Source organism: Neofelis nebulosa, chromosome 8 (assembly GCF_028018385.1).
Source record: "Neofelis nebulosa isolate mNeoNeb1 chromosome 8, mNeoNeb1.pri, whole genome shotgun sequence".
In the NCBI taxonomy this organism is placed as follows: Eukaryota; Metazoa; Chordata; class Mammalia; order Carnivora; family Felidae; genus Neofelis; species Neofelis nebulosa.
Window position 1 is genome coordinate 104,884,335 of NC_080789.1, and position 26,355 is coordinate 104,910,689.

Sequence of the window (26,355 nt, forward strand, 5' to 3'; positions counted from 1 at the left end):
ATTTCCTCTGGGAGGATGACCCAGACCTCAAGTCTGGATTAGGCACCCACCTCTGAGCTCCAACAGGTCCCCGTGCTTTACATATCTGACCCCTCCATCTCCCATGAATGATCGGCCTCCACCATACGTCAGACTCCACGAGGGTGGGGATGGTTGTCTTTCTCTAAGTCCTCAGCACACTGCACAATGCGGAGAACAAAAGAATGAATAAATGAGTAGATATTTGCTAAGTGTTTTTTGTGAAGTAATGATTTCCCTGTGGGGAAAATGAACTGTTCTGTGTTTAGTGTCAGGAAACCAAAAAAATATCAGTAAATGTCCGGACTTTGGCACACCAGGGGGAGAGCTTCAGTTGTAGGTTAATTCCTTTGGGATTTATTTTGGAGGTTTGTAAAATGAAAGTGTGATGTCTGGGCATCAAGAGACTGGTTCTAGTTCCAGTGTTATAAGCAACCGTGTGACCATTGTCAAATTGGTCCATTTCGTAGATTGGGATCTAAGGTCCTTTCTGTCCTACAGTGCCTGTGGCTCACATTCGCTGCCCAGGTCCTCCACTTCTTCTGGGACTGCTCCTACCATGCAGACTTTCACCTGTGGCTTTGCTCAGAGAAGGCTGGAGAACTGACCTGCCATGGAGAGATATCCCATATGCTGGTCAACAAGATCTGATGTTAACTAGCATGGGGCATGACGTAGAGTCAGTGCTCAGTAAGAGCTATATTAATTGTCACCATCATTATCTAAGCTACAAATAATGCCTCACGTGGAAGGTCTAAAGTCCTAAATGGACCTAACAGATACATATACCTTCAGCTAGTATTAATGTTAATAAATAAATAATATTAATACTTAAAGTCTTGTATGTCCTAGCTTCAGCCTGGATTCTCTTCTGGGACCTGGCACTAAACCCAAATGGTTACCCCAAGCCAGATGGAGGGTGCTATGAAGTCCAGAAAGGAGAGAAGGAAAGGAGGGAGGCCCAATCTCCCTGATACTACATAAACCTTTCTGAGGAGTAGAGACCGGGGTATCTGGGCCCTCTTTCACCACAGCTGAGCTAGACCAGCCAGGTGAAGTAAGCACGTTCAGCCCCTGTATTAGTTGGGCCCAGGGCAGCCCAGTGGACCACCAGACCTGGGGAAAACCAGAGAGTCCTGTCAGATACTGCCCCACAAGTGAGGTTTCTGAGGACCTGCGCTTTGTGTTCCCAAGATTGGGTCCATCCCAGGGGAAGCAAGGCAGGGGGTCACCCAAGGCCCCAAGCCCTGGGATTTGTGACTGAAATGGAGTTGCTCCCAGCCCTGTGTGGCCCTGCTGCCCCCAGGCCATAGCTCTCACTGGCTGGCCTCTCCCAGCCTCACTGCCCACGGCCCCAGGCCTGGCAGCTGCCTTCCCTCACCAGGCAAACCTCCCACACAGCCTAGGCCCTGCAGCTAGTAGAATGGAGGGTAAGCCAACACCAGTCCAGAGAAGGAGCCCCACTCCCCCTCCTTCCCCAAACCCTCCACAATGACCCCATGGGCCTGCCAGGACGAGAGCAGCAGGGGAGGACAGATGGCACAGTTATGCCTGGGCCATGTGCCATGAACAGAGGAATAAAAATAATCCTTGGCTTAGCTTCCAGGGCCTGGCCTGGAGGCCTCTGGTTCTGCCCCCAGCCCCACCCAAAAGCCCACCAGATGGCCCACCCAATGCCAGCTCCAGGCCCAAACAACACTCAGCTCCACCCTAGGGACCACAGATGCCAGTTACTCAGGAATTTTCAGGAGAATTACAACTCACAGGCTTTTATTAAGATCTTTTTAATAATGAGAAGAATAAACTCCCCAAAAACACTTTCAGGAGAAGAAGGGGATCAGGATCCCCAGGTTATAAATGGAGAAACGAAGCCTCAGGGAGGGCAAATGGCTTGCCCTGAGAAAGTTGAAGAACCAGACCTCATCCCCTTTGGTCCTGTCCCCTGCCTGCTCCAGGGCCATATCCTCAATCAAAATCTCCATCTCCTGCTCAAAAGCCCACCCCTTCAGTACCCTTCCATGGCCATCAGGGACCACTAAGCTCTACCCTTCTCCCCCTAGCCTGCAGAACCCCCAAGATGCAACTCAACACGGGACAGTGCCTGATCTGTGTTCACCTACTTCCCCACTGGTTTGTGAGCTACCTGAGCACATAATTATTTCTTATACATTAGCACCTCCCCCAACTCTCCTGGCTCAGTGTTGGGAATTTAGATAGATGTCACCCTACTTTAGGTAGTACCAGTTATCCCACTGATTCCCTTTCCTCAGTCAAGAACAAATCTCCCACTCGTTTCCTTTTATCATAGTATCTCTAACTTGTTGAGGGTCAATGCATGTTATAACCTTCTCCCTGTGCTCCCGACCCCAAATCGGAAGTGATGGAGACTGAAACTCAAAGTTTATGACACTTGCCTGGTATCATCCAGAGTAAAGGAGAGACAATTCAGAGGGGCCCTGAGTTCCCTGCCCAATTATGAGGGTAGAAACGGTTCTCTCTGCCCCTTGTCTCCCGACTCAGATTCCAAGAGCTCTGGGATCCAGGCTAAAGGCTCCAGCTCCATCAGGGTCCTCATGACCCGTGGGCCCTGACATCCAGCACACCTGCCTCAGCTCTTACTCTGATGCTCTCCTGGGGCCCCTGGAAAGAATGGCCACCTTTATCCCAATGACTCTTTAAATAAGCTGAAAGGAAAGAGAAAATGGGATTTCCTTCCAGGAGAACCATCCCATCTCCCACTATATGAGTCTCAGAAGTATAAAGTTAGAGGAAGCAGAGGGAGCTGCTAAAGTAGTTAGCAGCTTCTGCCTCAATCTGAGAGCATGAGACCTTCTTCAGGCTGGTGGGCTTATCTGCAAGGCTTGGTAACCGAGGCCAGTGGAGTTATGTCTCTGAACCTCAGGCGCTTTGTTCAACCCACCATAGTTGTGGTTATAGAACATCTACGTTGGATGCAGTGTGGATCCTTTGTATCAATACATTTCAGAGCAGAGACAAGAATGAGCCCTCCCATCATTACGTTGGCTATTCCCACTGGACTAGACTCTGGAGACTGGGCCCAACTGTACGAGTGCCAAACAGTGCTACACACACTGAACCACAAGTACAAAATGCAGAGCTCTGTGCAAGCTCCCTGATTTGGGGGGGTTGCAGTAGATCTCTAAGTCTTCACTGCCCTGACCTCATTTCTTAGTAAGAACAGGAAGGGAAATCAGGAACAGCGGATGCCAGACTCATCCCCACTCTCCCCTCCAGCCCCCTTGGTCTCCTCAGCAACCCCTGAACCCCAAGTTTACTCACAATGACTTCCTGCTTAGGGTGGGCCTCCTTCCTGACACCAGTCCATTAACAACCATCTGCTGAGGGTAGGAGAAGTGGGGGGAGGTGGTTCAACTACAAGCTGAATAAGGTCTGAGGATCTACTGTAGAACAGGGTGACTACTGCCGATAACACTGTATCGTATCACTGAAAATTGCTGAGAATACAGCTTAAATGTTCTCACCAAAAAGAAAGACATGAGGTGACAGATGTGATAATTAAGCAGATGAGGGGGGATCCTTTCACAATGTGTATGAATATCAGGTCACCACAATGCACACTTAACATATCTTACAATTTTAAGTCACTTATACCTCAACAAAGGTGAATTTTTTAAAAAGAAAAATACATTTTTTAAAAACCACCTGCGTACCTATTTTGCGGACTCAACTCTGGAGAAATGGGTTCGGGCCCTCAGGGAACTTAGATGGGGGAGGGAGGCTGAGTGCTACAGAGGGTGAGTGGCTTCGGAGGAATCAGGTACAAGGCACACAGCTCAAGCCAGGGCCTGCATCGGCCCCGGGCTCCACCCACAAAGTAGTTCAGGTCCGAACTACTCACTGGGCCTCCTCAGAGGTCTCTGTCCTGATTCTAGTTGATGTCTTCTTTACCAGTCGGCGATGTCTGAGGAGCAGGGCAAATTTACAGCCCCCAAGGTGCCTAGAAGACTGGCTGCTTAGTTGTAACTGCAGAGGCTGAGAGATGGAGGAAGAGAGAACCCAGCCTCCAGGCAGGGCTAGGCCATAGTGGGGAGGCCCACTTCCCCAACACACAGTGCTGCCTCCTCCCCTAGTGCACGGCCCCCATGCACTGGGCAGATGAACTGCAGGACAGGTTCAGGTGGCCCAACACTCGTGGCAGAGAGGGCGAGCAGTCAAGGAAGCACCGGGACACTGAGGGACTGACATTCTGCTCACCGAAGAAAGAACTAGTTTTATATTAAGACTAGAAGGTACCATTTTTACATACCCATTCTGTGCCTGGCACAGGGCTAAGCACTTGACTATAATATCTCCTCCAATCCTCCCAACCCCCCTTTGAGGAGGCTAGTACCACTCATTTCAGATGATGATGCCGGGGCCCCCCAGGTGCAGTGCTATGCCCAAACCCCAAAGCTCCAAGTGGCAAGGCTCAGTCCCTTCCCCTCAGCAAACTGCCTCTTGCCCACTGCAATGCTGCTTGAACCTCTTTGCCAACAGTTCTGTGAACAACGGGATGCTGATTCTACACCATGCGGGATTTAAGTTAGTTGTAAAGCGTAACAGGGACAGGTACCAGCTCCAGGACTGACCAGGTAAGGGGAGCTGGAGGCATACGGACCCCACAGCCCCCACAGCCTCTGGCAAAGGTCCCAGGTGGGAGATGCAGGCATCCCAAGGTTTGTGTGTGTGACAAAAACCCCAAAAGAGAAAGTTGCCCTCCATCTTACAGATACAGGGACTAAGGCCCTACGAGGTAAAACAACTTGCCAAAAGGCCTCATGGCTCATTAAAACCGGGACTAGAACCAAGCCTCAGCCCCATGCTTTCTTGCCACGCAAGTAAAACTGCCATGCCCATCATCTGGATGCCTCTCAAAGAGGAGAGAAAGTTGGTTCCTAGGAAGGAGGGCAGCAGGTGACCCACATGTGGATAAGCAGGTTCCCCAGCCAAAAAGATTGTTCCCTCCTATTTTCATGCCCAACAGCTCCCCATAAGGGATTTAGTCCTTTGAGTCTTTCATTCATTCATTTAAAACTATATATTGAACAAATACTATATGCCAGGCCTTGAGTACAAGGTCACAACTGACATGGTCCTGCTCTCAACATCCTTCAGCCTAGTGGGTGCAGGGGCCCAGAGTTCCCTGTGAAGCTCCTGATTATTCACAGAACATTCACAAATTCTGTATTGCAAATCCACCTACCTACTAAAATCTATAACTCCTACATCAATACTTGCAGCGCTTCTGTGGTTATTTGGAGAAATGTACACACTCTGCACAGCCAAAAATGTGAGTTACCATCATACACACTCCCACCTGAGGTTGACCAAGGCTGTATCTGCTTTCTGGCTCCAGCTCTCACAGTGTACACAAGTGTCCTTTTCACCGTCTATTCAGTGCCACTTTTTTCACAATTTTATGCTTTTTGTTACTGATTTCGCAGTTTAAAATGGCCCCAAGAGCAGTGCTGCAGCGCTGGCTAGCGTTCCTATGTACAAGAAGGCTGCCATGTGCCCTACGGAGAAGACATGTGAGTCTGATAAGCTTCGTTCAGGTTGACTAATAATGCTGTTGGCTGTGACTTCAATGGTAGTAAATTGGTAACATATATTTTTTTATTGTTTATTTATTTTTGAGAAAGACAGCATGAGCAGGAGAGGGGCAGAAAGAGAGGGACACACAGAATCTGAAGCAGGCTCCAGCTCTGAGCTGTCAGTACAGAGCCCGACACCAGGCTCAAACTCACGAACCGTGAGATCATGACCTGGGCTAAAGTCAGACACTTAACTGACTGAGCCACCCAGGCATCCCAAATCATGAGACATATTCAATAAGGTGTCTTTGAACAGAAACACACATAAAACAAGGGTTATGAATTCATCAGTTGAAAACATTGCACTAGATGCTCATAGGGACCTAATAAGAATCAGGTGTACCCATGGAGGGTAACAGATTAAACAATTATAGATGAGTATCTTAGGGGGTGGGGATAGGATTTTAATAGATGCTGAGCTCAAGGCCTTGGGAATACCACATCTAGTGGAGACAGAAACATCAAAAGGTAGAAACCACCCAAATGAGCATCAAAAGACAAAGGGACAAACAAAATGTGGCATATCTATACAATGGAATATTATTCAGCCTAAAAACAGGAATGAAGTACTGACACAGGCTACAACATGGATGAACCCTGACATTATGTTAAGTCAAATAAGTCAGTCACAGAATGACAATTCTATGCTTCCACTGATTTTACAGCAATCCTTTTAAGCGCACCAGGAGACAGAAGGGAAAAAGATAAGGACAGAGAAGGGGATCAGGAGACACTTCAGGAGACGTGGGCCTAAAATATAGGAAACACAGGAAAAGGGCCTAGTTATAGCTAGAAATGAAAGAGACAAAGACAGCAGTGTTTGGGTCATGGGTGGGGAGTCCCTGCGGATGAAAAGAAGGAGAAGGAACAGAAGAGGAGAAAACAATCCAGTGGAGAAATGGGCCTACATGGCCTGAACTGAGCCATATACTCAGCTGAAAAAAACTGGCCCCAATGTGACTTTAGAAGGCTGGCCAGGGCTTACTGGATGTCCGAAGTAATACATACATATAATAATATTTTTATCATAAAAATAATAAAACTGCACAAAACCTGGGTGTCCCAATTGCACCCCAGGAGCAGCCTCCCTAGCTCTAAGGAGTTCCTCTTCCTCTGCTGACACACACAAGGCCCTGGGGAAAGCATGACACAAGGCTGGTCCACTGTGAGCAGCTTCAGAGTGGTACAAGCTGAATGAAAATCCTACCAGCTGTGCAGCCGATCAGGAACTTCTTTAACCTCCCCAAAGCTTCTGTTTCCTGATCTCTCAAACAGGGATGAGAAGACTGGCCTGGCAGAGATGAAGGACTGAGACATAACAGGTAAAGAAGCTGAAACACAGCACACTGTGTGTGAACCACCACCACCCTCACTGACCTTTCAGTGTGAAGGTCACTGATCACACCTTGTTCCCTGACAGGACAGGAGTGGGGAGAGGTGAGAAAAAGGACAAAGGAGGACCCCACCACCCCAGCAGTGTAAGCATGCATCGGAAGGAACCAGTCACTGAGAGCCAACCCACCAGGCCAGGAGAGGGGTGCCTGCTTGGGCTCTGGAGTCAGAGGCCCGGCTCAGATCCTGGCTGGGCCTTGAGCAGGCTACTCAACCTCTCTGAGTCCGTCCCCCTGAATACATGCCAGAGGTAATAATGTCATCTCCTCATGGGACTGTTGTGAGGATTAAGTTCAATTGTATCCACAATGGGCAGGCACAGAAGCTGCTCTCAACAGGGCTCCTCAAACATTCGGGGTTCTTGGCAGGATGGTGGAGGGGGGCAAGAACCAGGGAGAAGGAATTTTCTCTGGGACACAGTGAACAGGAGAGAAGCAGGAGGAATGAGGGGTACAAGAAGAGGTAAGGGTGAAGAGGGAGCAGGTCGGTGGGAGGAGCCTCAACAGGGAGGGGCAGCGGTAAATATACGGATGTAGCCCCAAGCCATCAGCCCCATTGGGCAGCAAAGAGTCTGTGCTCAGAACCCTCAACCTCAGGAGGGGCAAGCAGGGTAAATGAGAACACGGATCCAGCTTCCCAGGAACTCAACCTGGGACACTGCCCCATCCATCCCTTCCAAGCAGCCAGGAACGTGGGTGTCTATGGACCTGGCCCTAACACATCCACGAAGTGGGTCACAGCAAGTGGGTGTCCACGGCCCTCCACTCCCCACCCCACTCCACCCCAGCTCTGGCCCCAGAGCCACTAAAGAGTCTGGTGATGCGGTGATGGGGCTTTCGGTCCCCGCAACAGTGCCTGCACAGAAGGCACCCCGCCAAACAGGTCTCGAAGGAAGGTAAACCAACCTCGCTCCGAGCTCAGCCTTGCCACAGATTCGCTTCCCCTATCTGGACCTCGGTGTCCCCACTCACACAAAGAAAAGGTGGGGAAAGAAAGCGGAATATCATTCAGCGATAAAAAGAAATGAACTATCAAGTGACTAAAAGACATGGAGGAACCTTAAAGGCGTATTGCTAAGCAAAAGCCAATCTGAAAAGGCTACACACATACTGCATGATCACAACCACAGGACATTCTGGAAAAGGCAACACTGAGGGATATGCGGAGCACTGAAGTTTTTAGGGCAGTGAAACTCTTCTGTAGAATTCTATAATAGTGGAGAGAGGACATTCACCTGTCAAAACCCAGAGAAAGCACAACACAAACAGTGAGCCCCAATGTAAACTATGGACTTGAGTTAATAATAACATATCAGTACCGGTTCATCAATGTAAAAAATATGTTGCACCAGTGCAAGATGTCAATAATAGGAGTAAGCAGGCGAGAAGGGAAGAAACTGTACTTTCTGCTCAATTTTTCTGTAATCCCGAAACTGCTCAAAAAAAAAAAAAAAATACAGGGGCGCCTGGGTGGCTCAGTCGGTTGAGCATCCGACTCTTGGTTTCAGTTCATGTTATGATCTTGTCGTTGGCAAGTTCAAGCTCCGCACTGGGCTCTGTGCTGACAGCATGGAGCCTGCTTGGGATTCTCTCTCTCTGCCCCTCCCCTACTCTCTCTCTCTCAAAATAAATAAATAAACTTAAAAAAATTTTTAAATAATAATAATAATACTAATAAAGGAATGGGAGAGGTTAGGCTATTAATTTATTTTTTATTGTTTTCAGTATATTTATTTTAGAGAGAGAACGAGCAAGCAGAAGTGGGGTACACAGAGAGAGAGAGGGAGAGAGAGAATCCCAAGCAGGCTCTGCACTGTCAGCCCGGAGCCTGACACAGGGCTCAAACTCTCACAAACCATAAGATCGTGACCTGAGCCAAAATTGAGTCGGACCCTTAACCAACTGAGCCACCCAAGCACCCCTCCTTTTTTTTTTTTAAGATAAGGAGAGTAAGGCTTGCACTTTTTTCTCCTTGGGGCCTTTCTTCAGGATTTTTTTTTTTAATTTTTTTTTTTAACGTTTATTTACTTTTGAGACAGAGAGAGACAGAGGATGAACGGGGGAGGGTCAGAGAGAGAGAGGGAGACACAGAATCTGAAACAGGCTCCAGGCTCTGAGCTGTCAGCACAGAACCCGACGCAGGGCTCGAACTCACAAGCCGTGAGATCATGACCTGAGCTGAAGTCGGACGCTTAACCGACTGAGCCACCCAGGTGCCCCAGGATTTTTTTTTTTTTTTAACGTTTATTTATTATTAAGAGACAGAGAGAGACAGAGCATGAGCATGGGAGGGTCAGAGAGAGAAGGAGACACAGAATCCGAAGCGGGCTCCAGGCTCCAAGCTGTCAGCCCAGAGCCCAATGCGGGGCTCAAACTCACAAACCGCGAGATCATGACCTGAACCGAAGTGGGACACTTAACTGACTGAGCCACCCAGGTGCCCCTTCTGGATTCTAAAATAAAGCAAAGGTTATGAAAGTTCTGGAGAGGCAAAAGTACTGAACCAAACTAGCTGACTTCACCTTAGATAGGCCTACGAAAATTCAGATCAGGGCGCCTGGGTGGCTCAGTCAGTTAAGGGTCCAGCTTCAGCTTAGGTCATGATCTCGCAGTTCATGAGTTTGAGCCCCGCGATGGGCTCTGTGCTGACTGACAGCTCAGAGTCTGGAGCCTGCTTCAGATTCTGTGTCTCCCTCTCTCTCTGACCCTCCCCTGTTCATGCCCTATCTTTCTCTCTCTCTCTCTCTCTCTCTCTCTCTCTCTCTCTCTCTCTCTCTAAAATAAGTAAACAAGAGGGGCGCCTGGGTGGCTCAGTCGGTTGGACGGCTGACTTCGGCTCAGGTCACGATATCGCGGTCCGTGAGTTCGAGCCCCGCGTCGGGCTCTGTGCTGACAGCTCAGAGCCTGGAGCCTGTTTCAGATTCTGTGTCTCCCTCTCTCTGACCCTCCCCCGTTCATGCTCTGTCTCTCTCTGTCTCAAAAATAAATAAACGTTAAAAAAAAAAATTAAAAAAAAATAAGTAAACAAGAAAGAAAGAAAGAAAGAAAGAAAGAAAGAAAGAAAGAAAGAAAGAAAGAAAGAAAGAAAGAAAGAATAGATTCAGATCTCAAGGTAGATCCCAGAGCTGGAGAATCTTTGCCTAACAGACTGGCCACTGAATCCCATCAAACAGTGACTCTCCCTGGGCACCGACAGAACCAATGTCTTTACATGAGCCCAGTGTGCTGCTCCACAAATGCTTGCTTTCCCCAGCCATGGGTGGGTTTGCCCCAATCAGCTGCTTTGCCAAAGACAGACATGCCATACCTCACCCTGCCAGGACCTGAGGGTGTGCCCACACTGGGCCCCCAAGCAGCACAAGGCACCATGGGTGGGGGCTCTAGGTGCACACCCCGCCCACACAGGAGCTCTCTGTGCTGAGGAACAGCCCTCCAAGGTCCAGAGCATCAGGGAGCTGCGGGGAGCCTATAGGGCCATAGAGGTAACCAGGCAGCCAGCCTTAGCAGCTGCAAGAAAGCAGGACCCATCTTCAGCTCTGTCCCATTCTCCACCTGTAGGCCTCTGGAAAAGGCCTACCCCTGGGAAGAATGAAGGCTCTAGCATCTGGACAGTGCCATAGCTGCCAAGACACAAGAGCAGGGGACATGCTGGACTGGACTTGGCCAAGAGGCAGGAGGCAACACCTATGCTACCATTGGTCGTCTTTCACAGAAATGTTGTTCTGTCTCAGAGCTACCCCGCCTGGACAGGGACAGAGATGACAATCACAATGCTCTGGAGATTCTAATGGCCCAAAGCCCTCAGATCTTAGGCTGAGGTCACCATCACCGAGGACCCAGCCTGACCCAGAAAACTCACTGCACTGATTCTCTCTTGCACCAGCCACACAGCTACCCAGTGGCTTACCCCTGCAGGCCCAACAATCATTCCACCTCCCATTCCAGAATGCAGTGGTCATCCAGTTTGGAAACAAGGCCATGTAAATGGTTGGTACCCAGACTGGGCACAAGCAGTTGTTGTTCTGGATGGGGCCGGCCCAGCTTGAGCCAGGGGCAATGAGGAGTAGACCAGGCATAGCAGTCAGTCAGGGAAGGTCCTAGCAAACTAAGAAGCTACGTGCACCTCCTATTCAAAGTATACTCTACTGCAGGTGCTAAGCCAGGAACAGAACTTCATAGAAGGCCCTGTTCCTTCCTCCTTTCCTCTTCCTAAGTCATTCTGTAGGTGTTCCCCGCCCTCTATCCCCCTGGGCCCCACCTTTGCCTCTGAAGAAAGGCCAAGGCTCAGGGCACCAAACTCTTTCCTTGCTTTCAGAGTCCCTAACACCCACCATATTCTTTTGGAGATTCTCTCCTTAAATGAATTTTCTCCAAAAATTTGTAAGTCACACATCTGACAAGGGACTTGTATCCAGAATATTAAAGAACTCTCAAAACATAACCATCAAGAGGAAAAATACGCAAAAGATTTGGTAGACGTTTCATCAAAGAAGTTACATAAATGGCAAATTAAAAACACAAAAAAACGTTCAACATCATTAGTTATTAAGGAAATGAAAATTAAACCGTGCTGAGCTACCACTACACCTATCAGAATGTCAAAAAGACAAAAACAAAAAGAAAGCCAACAAGACCAAACGCTGTTGAAGATACAGAGAAACAGAACTCTCCTGCTTTGCTGATAGAAATGCAAAGGGTATATACACTTTGGCAGTTTGCCAGTTTCTTAAACCACTGCATGTATACTACCACGTGACCCAACAATCCCACTCCTAGGTGTTTAAGAAAGAGAAATGAAAGCTTGTGTTCACACAAAAACCTGTATAGAAATGTTGACAACAGCTTTACTCAAAATCAACAAAGGCTGGAAACAACCGAAAAGTCGTTCTGCCAGTGAATGGATAAACACACTGCAGTGTAGCTATAAAATGGAATACTACACAGCAATAAAAAGGAACAAACTATTGATACACACAACCGGATGAATCAAAGCATTATGCTGAGTGAAAGAAACAGACGCCAAAGCTCCATACTGTCTGATTATCCATCTGATATTCTTGAAAAAGCACAATGACAGGAGTGGACAGATCCATGTTCTCAGGGGATGGGCATGGCGGGGGAGGGGGAGACAGATGGACAGCCCACAAAGGGTGGTAGCGTGAGGGCATCTTTTGGAGATGGAGCCCTTCTGTATCTTGACTGTGGTGGGGAATCCCATGCCTTGCATTTGTCAAAACCCACAGAACTGTATACCATGAAGAGTAAATTTTGCTGTATGTGAATTTAAAAATAAATTTTTAAAAAGTCCTCCTTACTCTGCCCAGAGGACCTGGCTCAAACCCTCCTCACTTATAAAGCTCCACTGTCTCCTCTCCTCTGATTATTTCATGACCATGACCCTGAAATCACTACTTTTCCTGTCCTCTCACCTATATTTCTCCCTCTGTCCCTGTTTCTCTCTCTCTCACACACACACACACAGCGTGCAACACTACCCATCCTTCAAAGTCAGCTCAAGTGCCTCCTCCTCTGAGAAGCCTTCCCTGACTCCTCCCAGCCCCATCAGAATGAATCACCTTTACAAGACACCCCCTCAGCGCTAGTCTGTGCTTCTAACTAGCCCTTCTTTAATCTTGCAGGTGTTCAGTGTTTGCTGTGCAGTCCGTCTTCCATGCAGTATTGCAAGCCCCTTGAGGACACAGACCAGGTCTTCCATTCCACATTTCCCCCACTGCCCCTGGCACAGTGCCAGGCACACTGTGGGTGCTCTGTGACCACTGCAGGCTGGCTGGGGGCAGGTGCAGGCAGAGGGGGCTGATGCCAAGAGAGGCAAGCAGGCAGTGTTGGGGCTGGCAGAGTCCTGAGGAGAGTATCGGAAGCCACTAATACAGCTCTGCTTCCTCTCTTGCAGAAGCAGCAAGACTACTGCTTCAACCTCCAAGTGCTGGAAGTGACCTCACCCCCCATTCCAACATGAGGTCACGCAATCTAAAACGAAGCATTTCGGAGGATCCTTCTGTTTCTTCCATGTCACGCAGCACATTTCCAAGCCCCAAGCAGGACAGCTGCTCGGGACATACCTGTCAAAGGATTGGAGCCTATCTTATACAGGTGCTGCCATTTCTTCTCACTTCCAGAAGGCGGGCCCTCTCTTCAGCAATAGATTAGGTCCATCTGATCTGAAGGCAATTTCATTTTGTAGAACTACCAGATATAGGCACAGCCTACCAGTAATGTACAGGGACTCTCCACGACTGGGTTTTTCCTAGCGTATCACAGGCCTCTCCCTCCAGAGTTTATGGGTCATTTACTTGATAAACACTTAGATGGTGTTTAGTATATGCCAGGCAAAAAAACTAAGTATATTACAAATATTAACTAATGTACTCTTCACGTCAGCAAGAGGTTGGTCCTATTAATATTATTTTCCTCATTTTGCAGAAGAGGAGAATAAGCTACTGTGCAGTTAGATAACTTGTCCAAGGCCACATAGCTTGATAAGTGGCAGAAAAGGGATTCAAACCCAGGCAGGCTGGCTGTAATGCTATACTGTCTAAACATGAACCACTAGCCACACATGGCCATTCAGCACTTGAACAGCAGCTAGTCCAAATTGAGATGCGCTATTAAGTGTAAAATGCATGCTGGAATCCAAACAGTTTGTATGAAAAAAAATGTGAACTTCTCATGAACATTTTTTCACTATTGATGGTACAGTTAAGCGATAGTATTTTAGATACAGCTGTTTAAATTTTTTTTTTAATTAATGTTTATTTATTTTTGAGAGAGAGAGACCGAGTGCAAGTAGGGGAGAACACAGAGAGGGAGACACAGAATCGGAAGCAGGCTGCAGGCTGAGCTGTCAGCACAGAGCCTGACACAGCCCTCAAACCCACACACCATGAGATCATGACCTGAGCCAAAGTTGAGCGCTTAACCAACTGAACCACCCAGCTGCCCTCAGATACAATTGTTTAATAAAATATATTATTAAAATTCATTTTACCAATTTCTTTTTACTTTGTAAAAGTGGCTCTAAGAGAACATAAAATGACATATCTGGCTTACATTGTATTTCTATAAGGCAGGACGGGTCTGGAGTCTGTGCTTATAGCCACTACCCCATGCTGTGCTCATCTTCCCCTGCCCCAGCCTCAGGGGTGCAGCCTGTCCCTAACACCTGCTCATTCAGCTTGTACAAAGGTGATGGGGAGCCAGGCAATAACTCCCACATCTCCTCATTTGGTCTCCTCAAACTGCTGGGACTGGACATTCCCACCTCACATTTCTCAGCCTTGCTTCCAGCTTTGGAGACAGCTTATCTTTACCTCCCTCCAGCAGGGATCCCAGAAGGTCAAGGTGGGAAAATATCTCCTTTATCGCCAGGGCAATCCCCACCTGCTGCATGCAGAGAAACTGAGGCCCAGGACCACATGGAGGAAACAGAAGCCCTAGAGGTCATCTGGTGCAATCTCCCACCCACTGGAGAAACTTCCTCCAAAGAAGCCCTAGCAAGTTCTACCTACATCATTCTACATTATAAAACTCCACATAGGTCTATGTAGTACTAGAGTGAAACCGACTTCCAATCCCTTGGACCTGATCTGCTATTACTGCAAAGAGGGACTAACTTCTGGCAATGAGAAATGACAGCACGCTGAGGACTGCACAGGTTCCAACCCCCCCTTCACCAAGACACTCACAATATCTACAAGCTCAATACTGAATAGATCGGGGTGTATCTACCCCCCAAAACCAGACATGGTTCTCAGTGTGACCAGAGCATCACAGAGCCTAGCAGACTATGGTTTTCCTTGATGCAGAGCCCCCGACCCCACTAGCCCACAGGCTCAGGGTTTAACGGGTGACAGGAAGAGTCAGGCTGACCTGGGTTCAAACTCCAACCCCAGCATTAATCTCTGGGTAACTTTTCTCCTCTTTTGTTAAAGCAAAGGTGAAAAAAAAAACCACGGGCACCTGGGTGGCTCAGTCGGTTATGGGTCCGACTCTTGATTGTTGCTTAAATCATCATCTGACAGTTCATGAGTTCGAACCCCACCTCGGGCTCCAAGCTAACAATGTACAGCCTGCTTGGGATTCTCTCTTGCTCTCTTTCTCTGCCCCTCCCCTGCTCACGCTCTTTCTCTCTCTCTCTCTCAAAAATAAATAAACATTAAAAAAAAAACAGGGGCGCCTGGGTGGCTCAGTCGGTTAAGCGTCCGACTTCAGCTCAGGTCACCATCTCGCGGTCCGTGAGTTAGAGCCCCGCGTCGGGCTCTGAGCTGATGGCTCAGAGCCTGGAGCCTGCTTCCGATTCTGTGTCTCCCTCTCTCTCTGCCCCTCCCCCGTTCATCCTCTGTCTCTGTCTCAAAAATAAATAAAACGTTAAAAAAATTAAAAAAAACAAAACAAAAAAAACGGGGCACTTGGTTGGCTCAGTCAGTAGAGCCTGTGATTCTTGATCTCGGTGTTGTGAGTTCAAGCCTCATGTTGGGTGTAGAGATTACTTAAAAATAAAAATTTAAAAATTAAAAAAAAACAAAAACAAATCAGCAAACCCTATCTCACAGGGCTGCCATGAAAATTAAATGAAGTGATGTAGACAGAAATGTCTAGAACAAAGCTTGGCACCTGGTAGGCACTTAATAAATGCTCATATCCCGGGGCACCTGGGTGATTCAGTCGGTTAAGCATCCAACTTTGGCTCAGGTCACGATCTCACGGTGCGTGGGTTCAAGCTTCATGTTGGGCTCTGTGCTGACAGCTCAGAGCCTGGAGCCTGCTTTGGATTCTGTCTCCTTCTTTGCCCCTCCCCTGCTCACGGTCGGTCTCTCACTCAAAAATAAACATTAAAAAATTCTTTTTTTAACTTGTCAGAATGGCTAACATTAACAACTCAGGCAACAACAGATGTTGGCGAGAATGCAGAGAAAAAGGATCTCTTTTGCCCTGCCGGTGGGAATGCAAACTGGTGCAACCATTCTGGAAAATGATAGGGAGGTTCCTCAAAAAATTAAAAATAGAACTACTCTACGACCCAACAACTGCACTACTAGGTATTTATCCAAGGGATACAGGTGTGCTGTTTCAAAGGGACACATGCACCCCAACATTGATAGCACTATCAACAATAGCCAAAGTATGGCAAGAGCCCAAATGTCCATCGATGGATGAATGGATAAAGAAGATGTGGTATATATGTATACAATGGACTATTATTCGGCAATCAAAAAGAATGAAATCTTGCCATTTGCAACTACGTGGATGGAACTAGAGGGTATTATGCTAAGCGAAATTAGTCAGAGAAAGACAAATATCATAGGACTTCACTCATATGAGGACTTTAAGATACAAAACAGATGAACATAAGGGAAGAGAAGCAAAAATAATAAAAAACAGGGAGGGAAACAAAAACATAAGAGACTCTTAAATATGGAGAATAAACAGAGGGTTACTGGAGGGATTGTCGGAGGGGGGATGGGCTAAATGGGTAAAGGGCATTAAGGAATCTACTCCTGAAATCACTGTTGCACTATATGCTAATTAACTTGGATGTAAATTAAAAAAATCAATTAAATTAAAATTTAAAACAAAAAAAAATATTATTTTTAAATTTTTTTAAATCTTTATTTATTTTTGAGAGAGAGAGAGAGAGAAAGAGAGAGTACGAGCGGGGGGAGGAACAGAGAGAGAGGGAAACACAATCTGAAGCAGGCTCCAGGCTTCTCTGAGCTGTCAGCACAGAGCCTAACACAGGGCACAAACCCACAAACTGTGAGATCATGACCCCAGCCGAAGTCAGACACCCAACCAACTGAGCCATCCAGGCGCCCCTAAACAAAAAATTTTTTAATAAATAAAATAAATGCTCATTTTCCTTCCCCTGCTTCATCAACCAAAACCCCAACTTTTTTTCCACAAGAATTGACAGTAAATTCCTATTATATATATATATACCTATTATATATATACCTATTATATATGTATATATATGTAATATGTATATGTATATATATACCTATATTATATATGTGTATATATAATATAGGTATATATATATAATTGATGCTCTGACCTTAAATGCAGGATTTTACATTTATGTCTATTAGAGTTCATCTTGAGATAAGTGTACCTATTTAACATCACTCAACGTCAAGTAATTTTTAATGGCTAAAAATTGAACACAATTTTTAAAAATGTTCAGGAGTGTGCAGTTAAAGAAATTAAAGTGTATTCATATGAGGTAATATTATCCAGATCCTTACAATTATAGCTTTAAATTATTTATGATAGGGGATATTACTCACTACATAGTATTCAGTAGGAAAAAAACCAGGATAGAGTATAACTGCAATTATGTTAAAATACACAGATTTATTTGCATGAACACAAATTTGAAGGGACATATACCAAAATATTAACTGTGCTCACCTGAGTTGTGGCATTATGTACCAGTTTTTCTTGTTTAATTTATAAAAGTTGTCTACAATGAGTATGTATTAATTTTAACAGAAAAAAACATGGTTCTTCATTTCCTATTTCTGCTTAATCTCAGCATTTAGTTAATTAAGATGACTTTGAATCCTGGTTCTGTCATCCAATACTCTTGCTATCCTAGACACGCACAGAACTGACAGGGGACAAAACCAAAACGAGAGTTCTGTGGCATATCACTAGAGACTGCCCACTCCATGGTGACAAGAGCTCAGTATGAGTAGCCTGGACAGCCTTTCAACCAGTTACAAATCCATCTTACTGCTGCATCAACCAGATCCTATTTATTTCTCTTGAACCCAAGAAACCTCATTAGACTCAAAGTCCTTACTAAACGTTCTTCCATCTAAACTAGATTGTTTTTCCAAGACTTGGTAGGGTGACCCATGTGGGCTAGTAGCTATCTCAATGTCATTTTTGAAGGCCCCACATCAATAAGAAGCTTACCGGCCTGCCATTTCCTGGATCCCCATCTTGCCACATTGAAGAAATAAAACAGGACAACATTTATTATGTTGCTACCCTTACCTCTCCGCTCCCATTTGTCAGGGCTCCTCCCAGATCCTAGAGTGATTCTGTGGTCACTCCTGCAGTTGCTATCAGGACCCCAAAACCTGATCTGTAAGAACCTGGCCACCTGAATTCACAAAAGGCAACTCAGTGCAGTCTCTCACTTCTCCCAAAGCCTGCCTTAGCCCTCTTGCCAACTCTGTTCTTCCTTTACAGAGATAAAGGCAAGATAAGTGTGTTGTGCCTCCAAGAACATTCCACCACCTGCTTCAAGCAGGAATCTCCCCCTGCCTGTCCTGGTTGTCTTCTTGCTCTGAAGATGGCTTAAAAAAAAAAAAAAAATCCCTTTATGTTGTCCAGCTGACCCAGGCCTGTTGCCTCCCCACCCAGAGCTCTGCCTACTGAACAAATTGCCTCCCTCGTCAACTATTACTCAAGGCTCAAAGCCAAGATGGAGACCAGCCAGGAAGAAACAAAACTAGACTTTTATTCAAGCCAGGACAATTCACGCAGACCTCTGAAGTGCTTGAAGGGAAGGGGAATTCATGGTTCTGGCAGGGGTCAGCTTGGCATGAGCTGACACTGGCAGACACCACAATACCTTTGCTGGTAAGACACAAAGCAGACGGCTCCATCAAATAATGAGCTCTAAGCAGCTCAGGTTTCACTCTGAGTCAAGGGCCCCCTTGGAAGGAGAGGCCCACCCTATGTGTCATCGGCCCTAACCAGTGCCCTCTGCACTGCCCCCAACACCCTGCCTTTCCTTTTGGCCGGATATGCAACCCCATCCTGCAGGAGGGTCACCCTGCCTTAGCACAGCTCCTATTTCCTGCCCCTGGTGACTCCTCTGAAGTCCATTGTTCCCATGAAGTTTGGGTCAAAGGAAGCTGGGTCCCCACCCATGGGGGCCCGCCTACCCTCAGCTCAGCGAGGGCGCTGGCCCACACCACAGGGAGCCAGGGCCCATCCTCCGGCCTTTCCAAGGGCCTGTATTACAGATAGGAGGGCACGGTACCTATCTTAGGGACTGGAGTTCCAGTGGAAATGTTCCCAAAGATCCAGTCGCTAGCAGCTGAAGGCTCCAGGACCGTATCACCCAGGAGGTGACTCGAATCTCCCTAATATCTAAATGGAAAAACCAAAAGCAAGGGAAGAACTGTCATTTCAGAAGAGTTCAGGAAAAGCTCCAGAGTTGGAGACCGCACTGCCCAGTGACAAAGCCCTGCCCCCACCTCCACCTGGGCCCCTGAACTGGTTAAACCCCTGGGGGGGAAGGGGGGGGGCAGGAGAGCAGCTGTTCAGCTCCAATTTCAGAGCTTTAAAGGGAGCTGTCCTCCAAACCCCTGCCAACAAAGGGTCATGGGGGGCAAAGCAAGACAGACAAGGTAAAGCCACCCTCACAAGCCCTGAATTTCCCACTGCCCCCAGACTGACCTCAACTACAGGAAAGGCAATGGAGCAGAGCTGGTGACCTGTGTCCTCCACTTCCACTGAGAAGGAGGAGAGGAGCCACGGATTAGGCAACAGGTATTGCTGTGTGACAGTCACCAGTACAAGACTCCAGAATGGAGGCAGAGGGAAGTTGCGACACTTGCATCCCAGAAAATCTAGAAAGATAAGAAGACCCTTCTCCACCTGGCTGAGTAATGTACAGACCAGAGAGGAAAAAGGAGGGTGCATTTAAAGACCCTTTGAGGGTCCCTTCCAAAGTTGGCATTCTCAGATTCTACAGTTCTGTGCTTTCTGCTGGGAAGGAGGGGAGAATTTCTGCTTCCTATCTGAGCCACAGGATGGGAGACATTGCCAAGCCAGACTGTTCCAGCCTCCACACCTGTTAGATGAAGTGGCTAGGGGGTCTGAGCATTGGGAGCCACAGAGCAGGAGACAGAATGCAAAGTGGAAACAAAATGGACTCTAGTCCCAGCTCTGTGACTCACCAGTTGTGCAATCTTAGGCAAGTTACTGTCCCACTAGGGGCCTCGGTTTCCCCATCTTTAAAATGAGGGAGTTAGAGGCTAACATTAGAGTATCCAATAATGTTCAGCAGATTCACCCTGAGGTCAAGGCAAAACTGAAATTAGAACAAAGGTGTTGGAGGACTGCCTGGGTAGCTCAGCTGGTTAAGCATCTGACTTCTGCTCAGGTCATGATCTCACAGTTCATGAGTTCGAGCCCTGCATCAGGACCTGCACTGACAACTCCGAGCCTGGAGCTGCTTCAGAGTCTGTGTCTCCCTCTCTCTCTGCCCCTCCTCCCCCTTCTCAAAAATATATAAACATCAAAAAAAAAACAAAAAAAAAAAACAAAGGAGTTGGAGACCCTGTGCCCCTGTGACAAAGCCCTGCCCCCACCTCCACCTGGGCCACTAGCTACCTTGGTTCCTAAGGATGATGAACATCACACAGGGCCTGGTCTATGGTAAATGCTCAGTTCATGTTTGCTGAGTAAACACAAATGAACAGGGCAAGGTTTGTCAAAGGGTATTCAGTGAAGTTCTTGGGGAAAAAAGAGGTTCCATGCTGAAATAAGCTTAGGAAACACTGGAGTCTGCAATATGCCATGCACTGTGCTAGATACTTGGCAAACAATGAATTTTCACAACAAACGTTTTAGATAGATATTAAATAACCCACCCTCCCATATTACTCATCAGGAAACTAAGCCTGAGGGCCTTAACAGTTGTGACTGTCGGGATTTGCACCCAGGTATGTCCAGCCCCAAGTCTGTACCCTTTCTATTCCATCAATGCTACCTTTAGACCCGGTGCCCTCAAAGCCCCAATCACACACCTGGTCAGGTGAGAGGGTGAGGTGGCTCCCACCAAAACATCTGCATCCTCAAGGTGCATGGAGGAGCAGCAACCAGCCCCCACCCTTCTGAGAGGATCTTGTTCCTTCCTTCCAAGAAATCCTCAACATTATGCCCCCCATCACCTTGTTGTAGGAATGAAGAAAGAACTCTGATTCCAGGTCTGCCTGTGCCCCCCCTCCCAACACCATCACATGCTGTGTCACTTCTGCCAATCTCCCGGACATCTGTGGCTCCCTCCCCACCCAGCTCCCACCTTTAAGATATTTCAAATGGGTAATCCCAACTGGAGTTGGGGGGGGGGGGGAGCAAAGCATAAAGGAAGGGGTGGGGAAACTGAGACACCCAGAAGGGTCTTCCCTAGCAAGTCAACTAGCAAGTCAGAGGCAGCCCTTCCCTCCCGGGTTGGTACCAAAGCATGCCTGCAGTTACCCCTCTCCCTTCCCACAGCCAAGTGCAGAGTGGTCTAGCAAGTTGTAAAGAACTAGGATTCTTCCATCTGACTGCTGGGGAGCTCCAAGGAGAGGTGGACCAGCAGAAAGTAGTTCAGGCTGGTATACATCCATTCTTCTTTGTCCTTGGGGCCAACTTGAAAAGCAGGGGCTACACACCCTTCAAGATTCAAAACGGTTTCCTCGGGGGGGGGGGGGGGGGAATCCTCCCCCACGAACATCCCCAGTTCTGCCAACAACCTGTGCCATCAGGGAAAGACAAAGATCTCCACTTCCTTTAGCCTTCTACCATCTTGCTCTGTGAAGTGTTTCAGGCAAGAACAGCACCCACTCTCCCTCAGAAAGACAGCTGCCTGGAAGAGGCGGGTGTGCACAGCTTCCTTCCAGCTCTGCCCAGTCCAGGGCGCATGCAGCCCGCGGACCGCACTCCCGAGCACCACGGTCCAATTATCCCTGCACACCTGACCAGAGACAAACTCTCTTGCCCACGGCCGTGCAGGGAGGAAGAACAGTCATGCCCAGAACCAACATCCTCGCAGAAAAATACACACGCAGAGACGTAGCATTGCACAAGGGCTCAGAGACACTCAGACTTCCAGATAGGCAGCACTGCTCTGAAGTGTAAATACACTCACGTTCAACACAAACAAGGTGAGTCACATGTGAACAGATATCACCCTCACCTACACCCAAACCTAGGGAGACGGGACAGTCAGGCGGTCATATGAAATCATCCGACAGCCACCGTGTGTGCCCGGAATCCCCTCTCCACACGTGTGCACGGAGGCTGTGTCCCTGGGAAACGTGCGCTTCGGGTCTGGGAGTTCTCCTCCCTGGAGCTAGTCCCCACCACAGAATACAACAGGCTTCTCAAGTCCCGGGGAGCCGGGGACCCTGCGGAGGGCTCTCCTCTTTCGCAAAGCCTCAGCACTTAAACCGGCCAATACACTACCTCCAGGGCTCGCTCTTCCAAGTCGGAAAAGGGCCCGGCAGAAAAGAGGCATGGGTGCTGGGTCTCTCCGACCGCCGCTGCTCTCGGTTCTGCTTCTGGGCCTTTCGGCTTCCGGGACCCCCTTCCCGCGAGCCCCGAGCATCCACCCCCGGCCCGGCCAGAGGTCCGCGCCGCCTCCACGTGCCGGGAGAGCTCCTCACGCACCGCCGACGCCGGCCCTCGGGCGAGGTCCTGGAGACCCCGCGCCGCGCCGCAGCCTTACCGGTCCCAAGGTGCGGGGAAGGGGGGGGGCGGAGGCGCTAAGCCGGCTCCACGGGGTCCGCAGCGCGCGCCAACTCCTCGCCGAGGTCCCGAGGGCGGCGACGGCGCTGCGGGACGACAGGGGTCAGCGCGCGCGGCCCCGCGGCGGCCCGGGCCACCGGCCGGGCAGGGAGGAGGGCGGGCGGCCGCCGGAGCCCACCCCGCGCCGGCCCGCACGCGCTTCGCCGCCGCCGGGGGGCTGGCGCGCCGAGCCGAGCTGAGCCGAGCGGAGCGGAGCGCGCCGAGGGAGGAGTTTTCCCAGAATGGGACTGACGGGAAAGCACGGGAGCTCCCTATTCCTGGAGGAGTGAGTCAACGGGCGAGAGGAAGGCAGCTCGGGGGCCGGCGGCGGAAGGGAGGGCAGCGGGGGCGCGGGCCGGGCCGGGAGGTCCGGGGCGGGAAGGGCGAGGGGGGGAAGAAAAGAGCGGCGGCGCACGCGGCTGAAGGGGCCGGCGGGGCGGAGGGGTGGGGGCGCGCGGCGGGGCGGCGGCGGGGCGGGCGCCACTCACCTGGGGGACGCGGCCGCGGGCGGCGGGAGCCGGGAGCTCGGGCCCTGCCCGCCCCCTGGCCTGGAGTTTGAAAGGAGGAAGCCTGGAATGTGCGGAATGAGGGCTGGTATGAGATGCGCGCAGCTGAGGGAGGGAGGGACCCGGAGGGAGGGGCGGCCCTGCCCCCGGCCCCTCGGGGAGGAGACTGGGTGGTGGGGGGGAGGGGGGAGCCGGGCTGGGGCGGGGCCGGCGGAGGAGGGGAGGGGCGCGCGCGGCGGGGCGGCCGTACTGCTGCGGCGCGGACCCCTCCGCTGGGACCCGGCCTCCGCTGGGACCCGGCCTCCGCCGCTCCCCCGCACCCAGACTTTCCCTTGGATCTCTCCGCTGCGACTCTGTTCCTCCTCCCCGAGCCCCCCGGTTCCTGCCTTTCCTGGCCGAGTCTCCGACTGCCTTTCCCAGGAGCTGAAAACCTTCCCCGTAACCGAGATGGGGGGTCCTGTAGGTGGCCCCGCCACCCTCGGCGTCCCCGGTTGCCGGCTGGCGCCTCTCCGCACAAGTCCCTGGGAGGCCGGGGGAGGGGCGGGCGCCCGACGCGCAGGAAGGGCTGCTCCCTTCCCCGCGGCTCCCACCAAAGGACACTCGCCCCGGGGAACCAGGAAGCAGGAACTCCCGGGCTGTAGTCCCAGATCCGCCGCCAATGCCCCCACGCGCGCTCTCCCTTGCATTGGTCCTTTCGGTCGTTGTCCCGTGGCCCCGGCAGATCTGTCACTACCAAGAGCAAAGCACATGGGGAGAGGATATTCGATGTGAAGTACGTGTGGTGCGAGGAGCCACCTTTTGGGCTCAGTAACTGAATGAATCTTTATCCAACATGTATTATGTGGCCACCAGATGCTGTGAGAACAAAAATGAAAATACGACTTAAGCACCTGCCCTCGAAGAGCTTATAATTTAGCTGAGAAGACTCCACATATAGAAGAGCATTACCACAAAGTGGGAGTCTGGGTTTGAAACAAACATGCCAGATAGTTTAGTCTCTTGTTGGGGAGAGGGGTACTGGAAACGCGTTGGGCTCCTGTTTGGCATTGGTTTAAGGCAGTGTGTTATCACATACCTCTGTCACTCACCTTGTTGGAAGGTTGAAACCAAAGGACTTTTGGCTTTTTCCAAAAATCAGATCGCTGGGGATCTGATCACTGGGGAACATTATCACTTAAGCTTGTATTGCAGTGTTTGCCCAGATCTTATCTCCCTTACCAAATAGAAACTTCTTTGAAGACAGAGTGAATGTCTGATTTATCTTATCTTTCACCCAGCACCAGTTTGGTGCCTGGGATAGATAAGCACATAATAAATGTTTAATAAGTGGAAACAAAAAGCTACCACGGGGGAGATTGAAAAGAAAGTGCTACAAATGCCGAAGTTGTTTCCAAGAGAGGTGTTCCAGAGGTGTTTTGAACAATGAAAGCATGGCAGGACTAAGTATCCAGCCTCACAGGATGAAGACTTTGAAGGAAGCAGCTAAGCAGCTCTCATTTGGTTCCATAAATTCTGGTATGCTTATTAAGTAATGAGTCACATCACGGCTTGGTCACACCTCATATGTTTAAAAAGACTGCCATACAAGACAGTATTAGGCACCAAGGGAAGTACAAACTGTAAACACTGGCTCTCTAATGGAATAATTATTTGTTGAATGTCTATTGACTTTGAGCACCATGCTAAGTGCAGATTCAGGTCCCTGCCCTCAAGAAGTTCACAGTCCAGGTAAGAAGGCAATTATACAGAGCTCAATGGAAGCCCAAGGGAAGGAACAGTGAATTCCAAGTTATAGATGTTACATTTGCTCCAGCTCTTAAAGGGCAAATGAGAACGTACCAACTCGAGGGTGGAAAACCCACAAAGGTATAGGAGCACGTACACACGGGGTGTTTAGGAAAACTGGTGTGCTGGAGGAAGAGGTTACAAATAAGTGGGTGCCAGGTTGTGAAGATCATTATATACCATGCTGAAGAGTTTGGGCATCAGAAAGGCCCTTTAGACAAAGGTGTGACACGATCAGTACCATTAGAAAGACCCCTCTGGCAACAATGTCTGGCCGGATTGGAGAGTCAAGATACCCTAAACTCAGGCAGTGCTCCTGAGTTTAAGGATGAGGGAAAGGCTCTTAGAAACAGCCCAGAGGCAAAATCAACAAGAATTGGTAACTAGGCTGGCTGTGAGGGTGAGAGAGGAAACCAGAATCACTAAGCTTTGTCAACTGAACAATTGGTGGTGCCATTCACCGAGATAACAATTCAAACACAAGAAGAAATAGGTTAGTTGGGAGCTGAGTCCAGCCAAGGTTCAGAGGGTTTAGAGGAAGACAGGACAGAGTCCAGAATGGAGACAATAAAGCAACCTTGGAGTATCACACCCAGACTGCTGAGAGGAAATTCAGAGCTCAGACTGGCTTATTCCCCCCAAATCTTAACTATCCAAGACCCTAAGTGATCCAGGCTGGAATAGTGTGCCTTCAGGACCTCAGCCTCCTGGTCCACACCCTTACAGGCTAGGGAGCTCTGTGTCTTCAGGAATCCCATTTCCCAAGCTTTTGTGGTCCCTTTAGGTAGAAGAAAGTTCTCAGACATGGAAATTCCGAAGATTCAAGACTAGCAGTGATTTTACATACATGCCCTGCCCTTACCAAGGGTATGTACATTTCTTAAGGGACAGGACCCTCTTTCACTGACCCTCAGGAATGAATCTGTTGGTGGAAGTATTGCATCTGTCTGGATCAAGCTAGAAGAGATACATGTGACTCCCCTCAAATGACACCATATAATGCACAGCTCACCTCACTTCTTAGCAATCCAGGCCACTCTACCTGGTCCTACAAATGGCTCTCACCCAGGGCTTGATGTTCAGTAGCGCAGAAAGAGGAGGGCAGGGGTGTGGTCAGAGCTGGTTTTCACGTGGGAAGGCTATTTGTGTTGTCTGTACTCCAAAATTATAGTAAAAAATTTTATTAATTACTATTATCACATGTTGTTTGGTATTATTTCCACTCCTTTAATAAATTTTGTTTTTCCAACCCACATGGTCATGGTTAAACAAATTATCTATATGTGTTAAACAAATTCAACCACATCTATGTGATGGAATTCTTTTCAGTTATTAATAACAAGATTTTTAAAAATAATCCAGACAAACATTGGTCATGATATAATGAATGGAAACATGGATTCTAAGAGCAGTATATGTGGGATGATCCTGTCTTTGAAAACTAAATTGAAAAGTGTTGGAGAATGACGGGTTAAAGGTAAACAGGATCTTTTTTTAATTTTC

The 26,355-nt window shown here is 48.8% G+C and overlaps 1 protein-coding gene across 7 annotated transcripts in view; it reads right to left on the bottom strand.

The window, feature by feature from the left end:
* The window catches only part of TEAD4 (TEA domain transcription factor 4), a 68,806-nt gene extending 45,621 nt beyond the window's left edge, over window positions 1–23,185 (bottom strand). Inside the window, exons 1-2 of one of the 7 annotated variants that reach the window (XM_058744027.1) lie at window positions 23,050–23,164; window positions 51–179 (exon numbers count right to left, since the gene is read on the bottom strand). In XM_058744027.1, coding sequence (XP_058600010.1) covers window positions 51–105 — 55 coding nt within the window. In that variant the 5' untranslated portion in view covers window positions 106–179; window positions 23,050–23,164. Of the gene's footprint in view, window positions 1–50; window positions 180–22,240; window positions 22,438–23,049 lie in introns of those variants that run through there. The other 6 variants (XM_058744026.1, XM_058744025.1, XM_058744022.1 and 3 more) reach the window with 6 other exon arrangements.
* Window positions 23,186–26,355: the final 3,170 nt, after the last annotated feature.